The sequence below is a fragment of the Sarcophilus harrisii genome, chromosome 6 (assembly GCF_902635505.1).
Source record: "Sarcophilus harrisii chromosome 6, mSarHar1.11, whole genome shotgun sequence".
Taxonomy (NCBI): Eukaryota; Metazoa; Chordata; class Mammalia; order Dasyuromorphia; family Dasyuridae; genus Sarcophilus; species Sarcophilus harrisii.
Genome location: NC_045431.1, coordinates 253,377,756 through 253,394,899, shown reverse-complemented (window position 1 = coordinate 253,394,899; position 17,144 = coordinate 253,377,756). Strand labels below are relative to the sequence as shown.

Below are 17,144 nucleotides of genomic sequence, written 5' to 3'. Positions count from 1 at the left end.
AATTCTTTTAAGATCCTTGTTGAATTCTTCCATGAGAGCCTAGTGGAATGGAGGCTAATTTGTATCACTTTTTAAGACTGCATCTGGAGATATTTTGTCTTTAGTGTACTTAAGCTTTAATATCTGTACTTCTCTGTCTCCATATAAGCTATCAACAGTCAGAGCTCTTTTTGCTTTTTGCTCATTTTTAATGGTTGAGGTCTGCTCTTAGGGCAAAGGGGAGACTGTTCAAAGCTTTCTCTATAGGCTACAGTGATATTACATTGCCCTGGAACCAGTGCTGCTGCAGGCTTAGTCCCTGTGCTCTCTGGGCCTGACCAAGTCTTGTCTGTTGTACTGGGTTGCAAAGGAACACTATTTGCCTTTTCTAGTTGAATTGGGGATCTCACATCTATTCAGTCAATCTACTGGCTTCTGAACCAGGACAGAATAGCCAACACTGATGTATTTTGGCTAAGAACATCTGGTAGATTTTCCCACCATGGGAATTTGACTTTGCACTGGGTCCCTATGTTATTCTTGCTCTTGCCTTCCTCCCACCCCCTTCTCCTCCCGCCATGTCCTCAAATGAAACAGACTTTTTCTGAAATTCTTTCACCACCATCAAAAAAATGAGAAGGGTTACCTGATCACCAATGAAAAAGAAATAAAATCAATAATTAGGGGCTATTTTGTCCAACTGTATGGCAGCAAGTCTGACAAACTATTCCAAATGAAGGAATATTTTCAAAAAAAATAAATTGCCCAAGTTAGCAGAAGAGAAAATAAATTACTTAAATAGTCCCATTTAAAAAAATAAAATGAAAAAGTCATTAATGAACTTGCTAAGAAAATATTTTTAGAGGATGAATTCTCAAATGAATTTTACCAAACATTTAATGAAAAAATTAATTTAAATATTATGTAAGTTATTTGGAAAATAGAGAATAGAAATAGTTTCCAATTCCATTTATCACACAAATACTGCAATGATACCTAATCCAGAATGTCAAAACAGAGAAAGAATATTATAGACGAATCTCCCTAATGAATATTGATGCAAACATTAAATTACAGAATTTTATAAGCAGAATAATATATTATGACCAAGTGGTATTTATATCATGAATGTAGGGTTGTTTCAATATCAAGAAAATTCTCACTATACTTATTATTCCAACTCTCCAACAATGTTTTAGTGTCACAGTTTACTCACATCCCCTCCAACCTTTTTCCTTGTTTTTTCCTTTCATCTTAGCCAATCTGAGAGGTGTATAGTGGTATCTCAGAGATGTCTTAATTTGAATTTCTCAGAATAATAATTACTTAGAGCACCTTTTCATATGATTAGAAATAGTTTTAATTTCTTCATCTGAAAATTGTTCATTTCATATTCATTCATATCCTCTGACCATTTATCAGTTGGAGATTGGCTTTGATTCTTGAGTTAATTCTCTATATATTTTAGAAATGAGGAATTTATCAGAATCCTGAATGTAAAAATGACTTTCTATTTATTGCTTCCCTTCTGATCTTATCTGTATTTGTTTTGTTTGTACAAAACCTTTTTAACTTAATATAATCAAAATTATCTATCTGGTGTTCAGTTATGAGTTCCAGTTCTTCTTTGGACACAAATTCCTTCCTTCTCCACAGATCTGAGAAGAAAACTATCCTATGTTCTTCTATTTTACAGCCACTATTTCTGATAAAGGTCTCATTTCTAACATATATAAAGACCTGTGTCAAATTTATAAGATTGGAAATCATTCTTCAATTGATAAATAGTCAAAGGATATAAACAATTTTCAGATGAAGAAATTAAAACCATCTATAGTTAAATGAAAAAAAAATGCACTAAATCAGTGTTTATTAGAGAAATGCAAATTAAAATGACTGAAGTGCTTCTTCACACTTGTCAGATTGGCTAAAATGAAAGGAAAAGATAATGATAAATGTTGGAGGGGATGTAGAAAACCTGGGACACTAATACATTATTGCTATTCTAGAGAGCAATCTGGAACAATAAAATTGTGCATACTCTTTGACCCAGCAGTGCCATTACTGGGTTTCTATGCTAAGGAACTCATACAGGAGGAAAAATGACTCACATGTTCAAAAATGTTTGTAGAACCTCTTTTTTGTTGTACAAGAGAAATGGAAAAGGAGTAGATACCCATCATTTGGGAAATGGCTGATTAAGTTGTTGTTTAGGAAGGCAATGGAATATTATTTTATGCATTATGAACAAGATGATTTTAGACAAGCCTGAAAAGATTTCCATGAACTGATGCTGAGTGAAACAAGCAGAACCAGGAATACACTGTTCATAATAATAGCAAGAATATGTGATGATCCAAAGAAATCCCAATAGAATATGGACAAAAAATGACATTTGCATTCAGAAAAAAGAATTATGGAGACTAAATCTAAATAAACTCCTGCTATGTTCGCTTTTTTTCTTTGTTTTTTTTTTCTCTCTTTCTCATGGTTTTTCCCTTTTGCTCTGAGTTTTCTTTCCCAAAATGATTCATAAAGCAATGTGTATTAAAAATTAAAAAGAAAGAAAAGAATAAAAAACAAAAAAATGTGATCTGAATTTGTGTAAATTTAAATATTATATGATTAGAATTTCTTTCAATTGCTGCATAAAATAAATTTAAGTCACTTTCAATTTACATAAAAATTAGGGGAAAACCGAACTAATTTGAAAACATTACAATTTTGTCTAAGGTTGGCAACAATACGAGTCACCACAATTTGACTAAGGAGTTTTGCTTTAATAACAAACCAAGACAAATAAATTGAACTGTGTCTACACAATTGGGATGCTACTCAGTCCCTTAGGGACTGAGGCAGCTCTGGAATTTTGAAAAAAATCTTCATAAATCTTTCTTAGAAGAAGATACACATTTGGCTCACTATGTTCTGTTTAGAAGTTAGTTTGTGAAAAGGGTAATGAACACAAAGATGTTAACCTTTAGAAAATAGAAGAAATCCTATTTTCCAGTTAGATATAAATTTTAAAAATTGAAATGAGATATTTCTGTGATTTTGTTTTCTGACAATAGAAGAATAATAATATGGTATCACTTTGGGAAGTTTCTGAAAGTAAGTTTCTAGTTTTTCTTCAGTTCAATACCCACTTATTGAGAGTTGATCCTGATTTCATAACAGGATAATATAGATGACTTAACATCTGAGATATCAATTACCAAAGCAATTCAGAGATATAGAGATGACATCTCTATATTGGAAGTAACTCTTCATTACTAACTTGCTCACTGTTTTTATAGCATGTTTGAAATATTTTTTTTCACATACATCTCTCAGGAAGCATAGCATTTCCCCCTAAAACTTTGTGCACCCTCATTTTTTCCTTAATTGAATCAGTATATAAAATTCTTAAATTAAGTTTCTATTACTTATATAAGGGGAGAATGAAAATAAGATCTTGGCAGAAACTTCTTCAAGTCACCTCTATTCTTAGACATAGATACTCATGGCTCTTTAGGGCCCCATTGAGGCAAAGTATATTGAGGGTTTTAATTTATATGTATATGTATGCAAATTTCATATCAGTGTTATCCTATATGGAAGCTTTTTTCTTCCTCCCTCCCTCCCTCCTTCCCTTCCTCCCTTCTTCTCTTCCTTCCTTCCTTCCTTCCTTCCTTTCTCCTTTCCTTCCTTGCTTTGCTTGTTTTTCTTTCCTTTCTACCTTTTCTCTATTTCCCTCCTATTTACTCAAAATGTTATAGGTGGGAGTTTCTGAAGTTAAAGGAGAACTTCATGATAAAAAATAAAATTCATTCTTACTATTATTTGTTCTCATTTACTTTTTATCATTTACCATTTTTATAATTACATTGTAATTCAGTTAGCTTTCTTTTCAACAGCATTTCTTAATACATTCAGTGCTATCCTGTGTGTCTGGGAAAGCATTAGATTTTCTATTTCTAAAGGTTTTAAATCAAAATTTGGATAATCAGATCAAATGTATATTTTAGTGAGATTCTGTGAAGTATGGGTTGGGCTGTATGTTTGCTCAATCAGTCAGTTAACACACCTATATTAAATGTTTGTTATGTATCAGTACATCAAAATGCACTGGAAACATAAAGATAGGAAAAGTTAGTGTCCATGGCCTCACAGAATCACATTGTAAGAAATCAATCATTCGAGATGCATTTTTGAGCATCCTTTATAAGTCAAAAAATATTTGACTTATTGGAGAATTTTTTAAAATCTGTTCTCAAGATATTCATATTTATAATGGGAGAGATAATATGTGAATAATTATGTACCAACTATATCACGAATGAAGAGGTATAAAAATAAGGCCTTGACAGATACTTCTTCATGTTATCCCTGTTCCCAGTAACTAAAACATATAACTTGGAAGGCAGGGAAGGAAGAAGCAGAGGAGAGAGGGAGAGGGAGAAGAGACACTGAGGGAGAGAGAGAGAAACAAAGAAAATATGGAGAATAGGGCAAATATAATCAGTAAGAGTTCCCCCCAGGACTTGAACTGTGTAGAACTGTATTGGTGGGTAATTAGCTAGTGATGCAACCAGAGGGCTGCACAGGGAATCAAAGAAAACTGAATTCAAATTCATGCTTATACATTAATCAGATATGTGATATATGGTCAAAAGATATGAACAGACAATTTTCAGATGAAGAAATTAAAACTATCTCTAATCATATGAGAAGGTGCTCTAAATCACTATTTGTATAGACTTTACAAATAGCCCAGGAAGGGCTAGCTTCCTGGAGACTTCAGGATCAGCCAGAGTCAAGATAAGCAAAAGTACTTGGTCTTTAGGGGGAGAAGTGAAGGAGATTGACAAAACTACCATAAACTCTCCACCAATCTTTCTTTTCCTCTTCCTCCTGCAAAGTAAGTCTGGCTTGTCTCACTCTACCCTCTAATCCCTCGTACGATTATCTGTATACAGCAAAGATTGAACCAGCATGGAAGAATGAGAAGGGCCATTTTTTCAAACATATTCTAATAGAGTTATTGTCCAATAGGTAAATATCCTTAAGTGGTTGGTTGTCTGATTCAAGCACATCTTTTAAGAGTTTCAGCCTTTACAACTACTGATCAGAGAAATGCAAATTAAGACAACTCAGAGATACCACTACATATTTCTCAGATTGCTGAATATAATAGGAAAAGACAAGGATGAATGTTGGAGGGGATGTGGGAAAACTGGGATACTAATACATTGTTGGTGGAGTTGTGAACAGATACAGTCATTCTGGAGAGCAATTTTAAACTATGTTCAAAAAGTTATCAAATTATACAGACCCTTTGAAACAGTAGTGTTTCTACTGGGCCTATATTCCAGAGTCTTAAGGAAAGGAAAAGGAACCACATGTGCAAAAAAATGTTTGTGGCAGCCCTTTTCTTAGTGACAAGAACCTGGAAACTGAGTGGATGCCCATTAGTTGGAGAATGGCTGAATAAGCTATGATATATGAATGTCATGGCATATTATTTTCTCTAGGAAATGATCAGGAGGATGATATCAGAGAGGCCTGGAGAGACTTACATGAACTGATGCTAAGTGAAATGAGCAGAATCAGGAGATCAGTGTACATGACATCAATATTAATCTTAATCACTATTAACAGAGAAATGCAAATTAAGACAAATTTGAGACACCACTAACCACCTCTCATATTGGCTAAGATGACAGAAAAATATAATGACGAATTTTGGAGGGGATGTAGGAAAACTGGGACACTAATATATTATTGGTGGAACTGTGAATGAATCCAACCATTCTGGAGAGCAATTTGGAACTATGTTTTCAAACTATGTATAACTTTTGATTCAGTAATGTTTCAGTTGACCCTACATCCCAAAGAGATTGACTCACATGTTCAAAAATGTTTGTGCAGCCCTTTGTGTAGTGGCAAGAAACTGGAAACTGAGTGGATGCCCATCAATTGGAGAAAGGCTGAATAATTTATAGTATATGTATGTTATAGAATATGGTTTTTCCAAAGGAAATGATCAGGAGGATGATTTTAGAGAGGCCTGGAAAGATTTACATGAATTGAAACTAATGAGCATAACTAGAAGATCATTGTTCATGGCAACATCAATATTATAAGAAAATCAATTCTGATGAAGGCCACTCTTTCCAACAATGAAGGGGACTCCTTCCAACAATGAGATGATTGATGCCATTTCCAGTGATCTTGTAATGAAGACAGCAATATACATCCAGAGAGAGGACAGTGGGAACTGAATGTGGATCACAACATAACATTCTCATTCTTTTTGATGTTGTTCATTTGCATTTTGTTTTCTTACTCTTTCCTTTTTGATCTGATTTCTCTTGTACAGTAAAATAATTTTATAAATGTGTTTCCATCTATTGAATTTAACATATATTTTAAGGTGTATAACAGATATTGGATTATTTGCCATTTAGGGGAGGGGGTGGGGAGAAGGAAGGGAACATTTGAACCACAAAGCTATGCAAAGGTCAATGTTGAAAAATTCTCCATTCATATTTTTTGAAGATAAAAAATTTGAAAAAAATTAATTGGGACTTATATTCTTAGAAAAATGAACATTTAATGATCTTAAGTAATTGTGTTATCCTAAAGAAGAATTGGCTATCTCCACATTTAGTTACACCCCTATTATTTGATGTGTTTTAATGGGACCTGCATAAATATTTGATAGTAATATTACTGAAAAAAAAATCCTTTTTAGTGAGAGGCAAGTTATATGATCTCTAATGATCCTTCAGTCTCTGAGATTCATTGCTTCCTCTTTCAATTTTTCCATGCTAATCGGGGATTTTTATCAAAAATTCTTATTTTATTTCAATATTTTCTTTGAATTTCCAGTGTCTACTTCAATGCCTTCCATGCAACTTCAAAATCTTGTGTATTTGGACTAATTCCCTTAGTCAAATTCCATTTCTCTCCTCTTCCTACCAAATTGAAAATGTTCTCATTTTATACACACACACACACACACACACACACACACACACATATATACATATGCAAATAGCATCTCTTTTGATAAAATGTTTGCTTCTTAAGAGAACATACTCAATTTTATTTTGGGGGCTTATCACAAAATTCGGCATTAGGCACATGTTAGATCTTAAATGCTTATGAGTTGGTTAATACACAATTGTCAGAGCACGATTATCACCCTAACATATTGCTGAGATGAATAGATAAGCAAATAACAAAAATTATTATTAAAATGTGAATGAGGAAAATTAGTATAGTCATATAGTCATGACTATAGCAGCACAGTTGTCTAATATCTAGCCAGTAGCTGAGAGCAAATAATAGGAACAAAAGGCAGAGAGCACAGATAAATTATATCTTGGAAGAATAAAGCATCTTATTTTCCTCTCTAAATTGATAAACATGTGTATATCACAGACATAGGTTTGACAGATATTTCTGAATACTTTTGAAAATATATAGAGGGGAATAGCAGAGATCTTCAGAATTGTATGAGTGCCTGAGTATTATCAGAAATGGTGTCCTTTATGAAGAACATTCAATTCACATAAAGTTTAAGGGAAAATCTTTGAACACTCAATTTGAAAACATCCTGATATTCCCTAAGGCAAGTATAAATATAAGTTGGAACTATTTGGCTAAGAAGATTTGTTTAATATCAACTAAAGCCAAACAGACTGTACTGAGTCCAAACAAGGTGGGGTGATCCTCAATCCCTAAGGGAATGAGACAAATCTGGAACTTTGACAAAGTCTCCATGAAAATATCTTATGAGAAAGGATACACATTTGACTCTAGTTCTGTGCAGAAAAGAGGTTGAGAAAAGGGGAATGAAATCACAAAGATGTTACATCCAGAAGATAGAAGAATTTTTTTTTTTTTTTTGCTTAGTGATATAAATTTTAAAAATTGAAATGAGAAATACCTCTGATTCTTTTTCTGACAACAGAAGAATTGATAAATGACTCAAAGTTTCTGAAAGTAAGTATCTAGTTGTTATTAAGGTCAATTCTGCATTTGTTGAGAGCAGCATTTATCCTGATTTCACAAAAAGATAATATAGATGTGTTAAAATTTGAGATGTTAAGAACGTTCCACCAAAGCCATTCAGAGATGTAGAGGTGGCACCTTTATATTGGAAGTAATTCTTCAATACTAACTTGTTCACTATAAGATTTATAGCATGTTTGAAAAATTTGTTCACATGGATTGCCCAAAGAATATAAAATTTGTCCCAAATCTCAGTTTCTGCACCCTGTTTTATCTAGTTGCACCAGTATATGGAAATTCTTTGATGAATTTTACATTGCTTGTATAAGGGAAGGAAGAAAACGGAATCTTAACAGGAGCTTCTTCAGGTCACCTCTCTTCTCTGACATAGATACCCATAGTTTTTTAGATCCCCATTGAGGCAAATTGTACTAAGGATTTTATTTTATATTTCTATATGCAAATTTCATACCATTTTTGCCTCAAATGGAAGTTTTTTTCATTGTTTTCTTTTTCTTTTTTTCCTACTTTCTTTGTTTCCTTCCTTCTTTTTCCTAGCTCCTTCCTTCCTTCCTTCCTTCCTTTTTCTTTCTTTCTCTTTTTCCGTGAAAATGGCTCTAGGACAGGAAAGGAATTAGAGATTTACATCCCACAGAGCTTGTTTGTTTTGGTAGGGGATGATTTCCTCTGCTCAAATCTGTCTTCCAGGTACACAACTTGTTATTGGTGGTAGTTCTCTCAACTTAAAGGAGAACTACATGATAAAATGTAAATTTCATTTTCATCCCTAATAATTTGTTATTATATATCTTTTATAATTTATCATTTTCATAACTGCATTGTAATTCAGTTTAATTCCCTTGACATCTAATCACAGCACTCATTGATTACATCTTTATATCCTCTTATTGATTCATCCTCTGCATTACTCTTCAGATGATCAGTGGATCAGTTGCAAAGTCTCTCTAGCCTAAGAAATAGTAGAGTTCAAGAGAGCAAATGTAAAGTTAGTTTTGAAGGAAATTTAGACATTTCAGAGAATGAAATACCTTTGATGCTCTTTGCTCAGGATAGTATTATGAGAGATATAGTCATTTAGTTAATTATTTCAAGAGTCTTGGGAAAAATCTTTCCCTCTGTCATTTGAGTCAATTCAACTTGTCATTTTTTTTCTCTCCATCTGCCTTGTTTCTCTCAATCTGTATATCTATTTGTCTCTATTTGGTGCCTTTTGCTGTGCTTAGATATATATCCCATACCATCCTTACCACACAGTGAAATTTTCTTTGTAATAATGAATAGTTTATCAAAACCAATTTACTAATTTAACAATCAGATGACAGATATATTATTGTATGTGTTTTCCCCCCCCAGTGCATCTAAAGAAAAGGGAGAAATGAGCATCCTCATTTCTGTGGCTGGGTCAATATTGGTAATCACAATGACCCAGAATTTAGTCTTATTTTAATTGTATTCATTGCCATCCTGACTGCCTGACTGGAAAGTATTAATTTTCTATCCCTGAAGGTTTTAAATAAAAAGTTGGGTGGTCAGATCAAATGTAGTCAGTTAAAACACAAATATTAAATCTTTATTATGTAGTAGTACATTAATAAACACTGGTAATATCAAGCAAGAAAAGCCCATTGACTATGACCTCACAGAGATTACAGAGTAACTAATCAGGCAAGATCAATTTATTGTATACCTACTCTGAGCCAGAAACTTTTAACCCCAAATCAAAACCCAAAAGTCCTTTATCAGGAATTTGCCCTTTTTTTTTGGTTAAACAATTTTAAGGAATTTGAAAATGGAATTTTAAATTCCCCAAAATTTTTTTTTTTCCCCTTTTTTAAAGGTTTAAAAAATTTTAAAAAAGGGAATTTTTTCCTTTTGGTTTTTAAATTTTATTAGCCCCTTTTTAAAAAAATAAAAAAAAAAAATTTTTTTTTTAAAGGGGAAAAAGGGGGGTTTTTAGAAAAAAAAACAAAAAAATTTTTTTTTTTTAAATTTAAAAAAAAAAAAAAAAAAACGAAAATTTTTCTTTTAAAAAATTTGGAAAAAAAATTTTAAAAAAAAAATTTTTCCCCCCCTTTTTTTTTTAAATTTTTTATTTTCAACCCAAAAAAAAAAGGTTTTTTCCCTTTTTTTTTTTTTTTTTTATTAACCAAAAATTTTTAAAAAAAAATTTTAAAAATTTTTTTTTTTTAAAAAGAAAAAATTTTTTTTTGGCCAATTTAAAAAAAAAGGGGTTTTTTTTTTTCCCAAAATTTTGGGGGTTTTTTTTTTTTTTTTAAAAAATTTTTTTTTTTAAAAAAAAAAAAAAAAAATTTTTTTTTTTTTTTTAAAATAATTTTTGTTTTTTTTTTTGTTTTTTTTTTTTTTCTCCCTTTTTCTTTTTAAACCCTTCCTTTTTTCCCCCCCCTTTTTCCCTTTTTTAAGTTTTTTTTTTTTTTAAAAAAAATTTTCAAAATTTAAAAATTTTTTAAAAAAATTTTAAACACCACCTCGCTGTCCTGGAAACTCACATTTTAATAGAAGTAATAATGTGTGGATAATAATCAACTATATGGTTGATTATTATGGGTAAAGAAGTATAAAAATAATGCCTTGATAGAAACTTCTTCATGTTATCTCTATTCTCATTCATTGAAACACATGACTCAAGAGGCAGAGAAGGAAGAGGAGAGACAGAGACAAAAAGACAGAGACAGATAGTGTCAGACACAGAAATAGACAGAAAAAAGAAACAGAAACAAAGGCAGAAAAAGAGACAGACACACACACAGACAGAGACACATAGACAGAGACAGAGACTCAGAGACAGAAACAGGGAGAGACAGAGAGAGAAAGAGAGAGACAGAGACAGAGACAGAGAAGCTAGAGAGAGAGAGAGAGAGAGAGAGAGAGAGAGAGAGAGAGAGAAGATGGAAAATGACAAATATAAATTATGAATAGGTGTTTCCCCAGGAATTGAACTATTCAGACTTTTATACAAGGGTAATTAACTCCTGGAGTAGCCAGAGGGCTTCTCATGGAATTAAGAACACCTGTGTTCAAATCCAGTCTTAGACACTAATCTTGTTTGTGACCCTGAAAACTTCCTTCTCTCAACATCAGTCATTATCCATAAAATGGTGCTGGTAAAAGCATGTATCTTTCAGAATTATTGTTGAGATGAAATGAAATAACATATAAAACCCTTTTAAAACCTTAAAGCATTATATAAAGGTAATTTATTAGTTATTAGTTTGTTAAGCATGTAATAGACTTTCTCAAATGCCTTTCTGTGTCCTCAACCATAAATTTCAATGAATACATTTACCTCTTGTTTCATTCCTCACTCTTTCAAACCAATTACATTGGCTCCAACTAAGTATCCTGATTTATATGTATAAAATGATGACTAACATGTTTTCAATTTCCTAAGGTCCTATTAAGCAAAAAATGTAATGACCCATAGTCTTCACTTCTACTTTAGAAGTCCTGAGTTCAAATCTCATAGCATATATTTTGATTTTTGATACTCTGCAAATATAAAAAAAAAAAGTCTACCATTGTAATGTCAAAAGAAAGGGAGCAAGACAGAGATTAGAGACCAATTCAATAGTTTATTAAATGGAGAGAAATACTGGACTAATGGATCCCAGGGCTAGAGGAGAGTATCATCTCAAAGTGTCTAGCCCAGAGAATGGGGACAGCAAGCCTTTTATGGAATAACAAGAATATTGACATAATGCAGAGAAACATTGACGTAATGCAGAGACCTAGGTGGGGATAGCCTCATAGATGGAGGTTACTGATATTCTAATGACATTAAGGAATGTCTATAACACCTTTATCTCAACCATTAAGAGGGGATGGTCATAACCTTAAGGCAGAATACGAAATAGGACAAATGGAGGAACTGGTCACCCCATTAAAAGTGACTTTTGTCATTACACCATGATTTTTAATTTCCTTGCTTATAAACTAAGGATAGCACCCATAGTCCTTTAATCCTGGAATTTAGACCTTGTTGTTGATGGTTAATACAATTTTAGAATAAGAAAAATGGGGATTCTTCAAAGTGTCCTTTAAAGAACAAACATTTTTATTTTATGTGGATTCAGCCTTGTGACTAGTAGAGAGAATGAATAAGCTGAAGTGAGGAAGACTCTAGTTCCCATGAAACCTCTGATGATTACTAGTATGTGTCCCTGTGAAAATGACTTAGCACTTGTCTGCCTTAGCTTATACAACTATAAAATGAGGATAGTAATAACCTCTGCCTTTAATGTTACTGGGGAGAACAAGTGAGAGAATAATTTAAATTTCCTGATGCTAAACAAATGTTTATTTTCTTTTTTTCTTCTTTAATCTACTAGATAACAAATGGAATGATTTCAAAGGTTGTTGGCCTGAAGGAATTTCCAGTGCTGACAAAATACTGACCTTGATATGATACAATGTGAGTTTCAACCTCAACTTAGCTACTTGAAGAAAGTTGGGACACTATTTCCTTTCCTGTACTGTTTTTTTCCCCCTTAGTTTTGTTTTATTTTCATTGACAAAATGACTGATTTGAATTAAGCTATTTTTTTTTTTGTTTGATTTTTAATTTATGATATGACTCAAATGCAGGTTTTGTCAACCAGTAATAAAGTAACAGGAAAAGTTTTCTAGGCAAAATATATTTCTCACACTTATTTCATGACCCAGGTGGGCAAATTTAGTTGCCATTCTGTTACCCCTGCTTCCAGAAATTATTTGGGCTGGAAAGGGTTTAAATTAAATGTAATATAATTTTAAAAGTGATTTAAATGCAATATTTAATTTGAGCCATAACAATAGTATGCATTAAACATTAGAGATATATTTATGTAAGTACATATGTATTATTTATATAGATGTTTATGTTTGTGTTTTTCTATATTCTCCCTTTGTCTCCTCTCCTTTTTTCTCATCTTTTCTTCTTTCCTCTCCCTCCCCTCCCTTCCCTTTCTCTCCTTCACTTTATTTTCCTTGAAAAATTGTTTTCATATTGCTAATGTTCTTTCAAAACTTTTCAAACACCAACAAGAACAAATTTTTGAATGAAATATGGAACATAAATTTCACATTGCCATTTGGGAAATCAAATGAGATTTTTTAAAATAAAGGAGACCATTGGAAGAGAAACACAAATATTCTCTTATTTTAGTTTTTTTAAAAAGAAGGGAACATGTGAAGTGGTGGATGCAAGTAGCAATACTTTATCAATTAGTTGACTACAACAAGAAGGAAATATTCCAATTTAGTAACTAGAATTTGTCTTTAGTCTCTACATGGATTGTTGTGGGGTAGAGTGCTCAGTAGACAAGGAGGGAGAGAAAATAAAATTAAATTCTTCCCTCTGATATTTACTATATTTGTAACCTTCAATTAGTCATACAACTTTATTTGCCTTTCTCTTCCTCAACAATGAAATTGGACTAATCCTACCTCAAAAGACCACTCCACACAATTATATGGGGATAATGTAACAGTAACTATATTCTTTGGAATCTTTGGTTGTATATCAAGTATTACATTTGTTCAATGTTCAACATTTTTATGAATGACTTGAAGAAGACATAGATGTTAGACTTGCCATATTTGTACATGGTTAAGAAAACTAACATATTGAGTGACAGTATAAAATCAAAATTGACCGGCTACCATCATTGCTTCTGACAATATACCATTTAATAGGATGAATGTGAAGTGTTATATTTTGTTTGAACCCTTCAACAGAAAAAATCTAAGATAAAGGAATCATAGGCAGCAAATAACAAACATGAATCTGATCTAGTGGCCAAATTCTAAATCTGGTCTGGACAATTTGGGGCAAGCAAATCTGCCGTCTTAGATTTCAACTCACTTCTCTTCAAAATAAGCTGACTGTCCTTGATAACATTTAATGTCTCTACTAGATTTTAATTCATGTTGTATTAAATTATATGCTCAAAAAGGAGTCAATGACCTAACATGACACCAAAAATTTTAATGGTTCCTTGGGCTATATTTGAGTCCTAGTGTTCAGAATAAGAGAAATAATAATTCCAAATAACTCACCCCTTGTTCACTCACACATGGATTATTGTTCTAAGTTTGGGTAACTTATTTGGGGAACAATACTGATGATCTCTAGCACACTCATAGAAAGTTAAACAGAAAAGTTAGCTTTTGAAAATCATGCTATAGAAAATAGCTTATAGAGCATATGAGAGCCATTTTAAATCATCAATAGGGCTGTCATTTATTGGGGAGAGAAACACAGAGAGAGAGAGAGAGAGAGAGAGAGAGACAGAGAGAGAGAGAGAGAGAGAGAGAGAGAGAGAGAGAGAGAGAGAGAGAGAGAGAGAGAGAAAGCTAAAGTATAATAGAAACTCAAAGAAATTTTCTTCAATATTGGGTATTTTCAAAGGGAATTTGATGATTATTTATCAGAGAAACTGTAAAACAAAAAGCAAAGGTGGGCCAAGACATCTTATGAGTTCCCTTCAAAATTTGAGAGTATATGAAAGGAATTACTTAAACATAACAATCTAAGTCTGCATTATTTCTGGTAGATTATTGTGCACATTGGGAGAGTACAGTAATTATCACTGAAACTGTTAATTTTAGAAAGCTAGGAAGGCATGAGTAGAGTTTGAGTTTTTGAATAAGACAAATACAAACCCACCTGTGTCCAACTATGCATGTCTTCCTGTAAGTTTGAAACATGGTGGTATACATGTGTCAATGGAGAGATCACAGTGCACTTCTCTCTCTCTCTCTCTTTCTGTCTCTCTCTGTCTCTCTCTCTCTCTGTCTCTCTCTCTCTCTCTCTCTCTCTGTATTTCTCTCCCTGTCTCTGTGTATCTTCTACACACATATGAATACATACACACAGACACACCATCAGCAAGAAATGGGCTAGAGCAGATTGATAGAAGTACTTTCACTTAAACTTTTCTTATCTAAGACTTTGAAAATAGACATAACAAAAGCCTAACTATATACAGACAAACAATGATTCCTTTGTGGAGACCTCAAAAATTCTGCTCTAGTTATTGTTCTTTATTCTTTCATTATATTAACCAGTTCCCTTCTGTGTCCTTCCTACTTGAGTCTTAAAGATGAGAAACAACGTGACTGAATTCATTCTGCTTGGATTGACACAAGACCCAGAGAAGCAAAAGATAGTATTTGTCATTTTCTTGGTGTTCTACACTGCCACTGTGTTGGGGAACCTACTAATTATTGTAACAATCAAGACCAGTCCTACACTTGGTTCCCCTATGTACTTTTTCTTAACCTACTTATCCATTGCAGATTCTTGTTTTTCTACCACCACAGCTCCCAAATTGATTGTGGACAACCTTTCTCACAAAAACACTATTTCCTTTGATGAGTGTATGACCCAGCTTTTTGCCCTGCATTTCTTTGGCTGCATGGAAATATTGGTTCTCGTTTTAATGGCCTTTGATCGGTATGTGGCCATCTGCAAACCTCTACACTACTCAGTCATCATGAACCACAGGATATGTGGGATTCTGATTCTATTAGCATGGGTAGGGTCATTTCTGCATTCTATAGCCCAGATAATCCTTATCTTGAGTGTTCCCTTTTGTGGTCCCAATGTGATTAACCATTATTTCTGTGACTTGCAACCTTTGTTGAGATTGGGATGCATGGATACATATGTATTAAATCTGTTAGTAGTTTTCAATAGTGGAGCCATATGCTCAGCAAGCTTCATTTTGTTGATGATTTCCTACACAATTATCCTGCACTCCCTGAGAAATCATAGTGCAGAGGGGAAGCGCAAAGCCCTCTCCACCTGCAGCTCCCATATCATTGTTGTCATCATATTTTTTGGTCCCTGCATATTCATATATACACGGCCTCCAACCACCTTCCCTCTTGATAAGTTGGTATCTGTATTTTATACCATTATAACCCCCTTCCTCAATCCTTTGATCTATACCCTAAGGAATGAAGAAGTTAAAAATGCCATGAAGAAGCTATGGAGCACCAGAGTGACTTCAAGGGACAAATAATATGTTAGTGCATATTATTTTTTATACTTTTCCAAAGATGATTGTTTCAAAGTGGAAGAAGTGAAATTGATATGTAATAGTCATAAAGATAATATGGGGTTACATGGACTTTTAGCAATATTTTAATGACTATTTCAATAGATATTTTTAAATTTGCATTTCCATATGTTTTATTTTATGCCTTTGAAAGTATTACTTTTTTGAACTAGAAAAATTTGAAATGTCATTTACTTTGGTTTTATCATTATTTCTTAGAGTGGAAAAATATATTACTATGAGGACCTTTTGTATTTTATCTCATATTGAACAAAAGGGGAAAAAATACCAAAGAAAGGTATTTTTATGGTATAAAGAACAGAACATTGGATCTCAAGTCGATTCTTTCCTATTATTTTCTTGTGTGATTTGGGAAAATAATTTTAATTTTTTGTATGTTTTCTCAAAAATGGAATAAACATTTTAGACTATAAAACTTCTAGAGCTTTCTATACTTCTAAATTGTTGGCCTTGTGAATATAGGATAAAAAGAAAACAGTTGTAGGTGAAGAATGTTGTTTGAGACACAAAGTGATAAGGAATCCAATGAAAAGAGATGAAATCTAAGGACTAGAATCTCCTATATTATTGTCAGTACTCACCATTTTACCTCTTAGAACCCCACTATGAAAACTTGATGTTGCAATTCGCTTGCATTTTTCTACATTTGAATATGCTAATCTTCATTCAAGATTGTTTGATAGAAAATTCTAAAAGACTTACAATAGGTTACATGAATTTCTTGTATAATTTATATTTTTCTGTTCTCAAAGTCAAAGATTCAAGCAAGAGAAAATTGTTTACAAATTAGCCATATTAATATTGTTTTATATGAATGTTTATATATGTATAAATATGTATGTATATATGTGTATGTGTTCATATTTATGTTTCTAGGTATATATAGGTTGCATATAGATATATGCATATGTGTGGAAAAACTGAAAATATACATATATATACACATATTGATATATACACACAAAAACTTAAATATATCTGTGCTTTACTGTAGTTTCCTTTGGAAGAGTTAGGGAAGGGGAAAAAATAATTAACTAGAAATTGCACAAGAGAGAATGAAAG

At 32.5% G+C, this 17,144-nt stretch overlaps 1 protein-coding gene across 1 annotated transcript; it reads left to right on the top strand.

Annotated features, from left to right (window-relative positions):
* The first annotated feature begins 15,101 nt into the window (after positions 1–15,101).
* On the top strand, positions 15,102–16,025 carry LOC100917542 (olfactory receptor 4C11-like). The gene has a single exon (XM_003774634.2). It carries the CDS (start codon positions 15,102–15,104, stop codon positions 16,023–16,025), a length of 924 nt encoding a protein of 307 aa, XP_003774682.2.
* Positions 16,026–17,144: the final 1,119 nt, after the last annotated feature.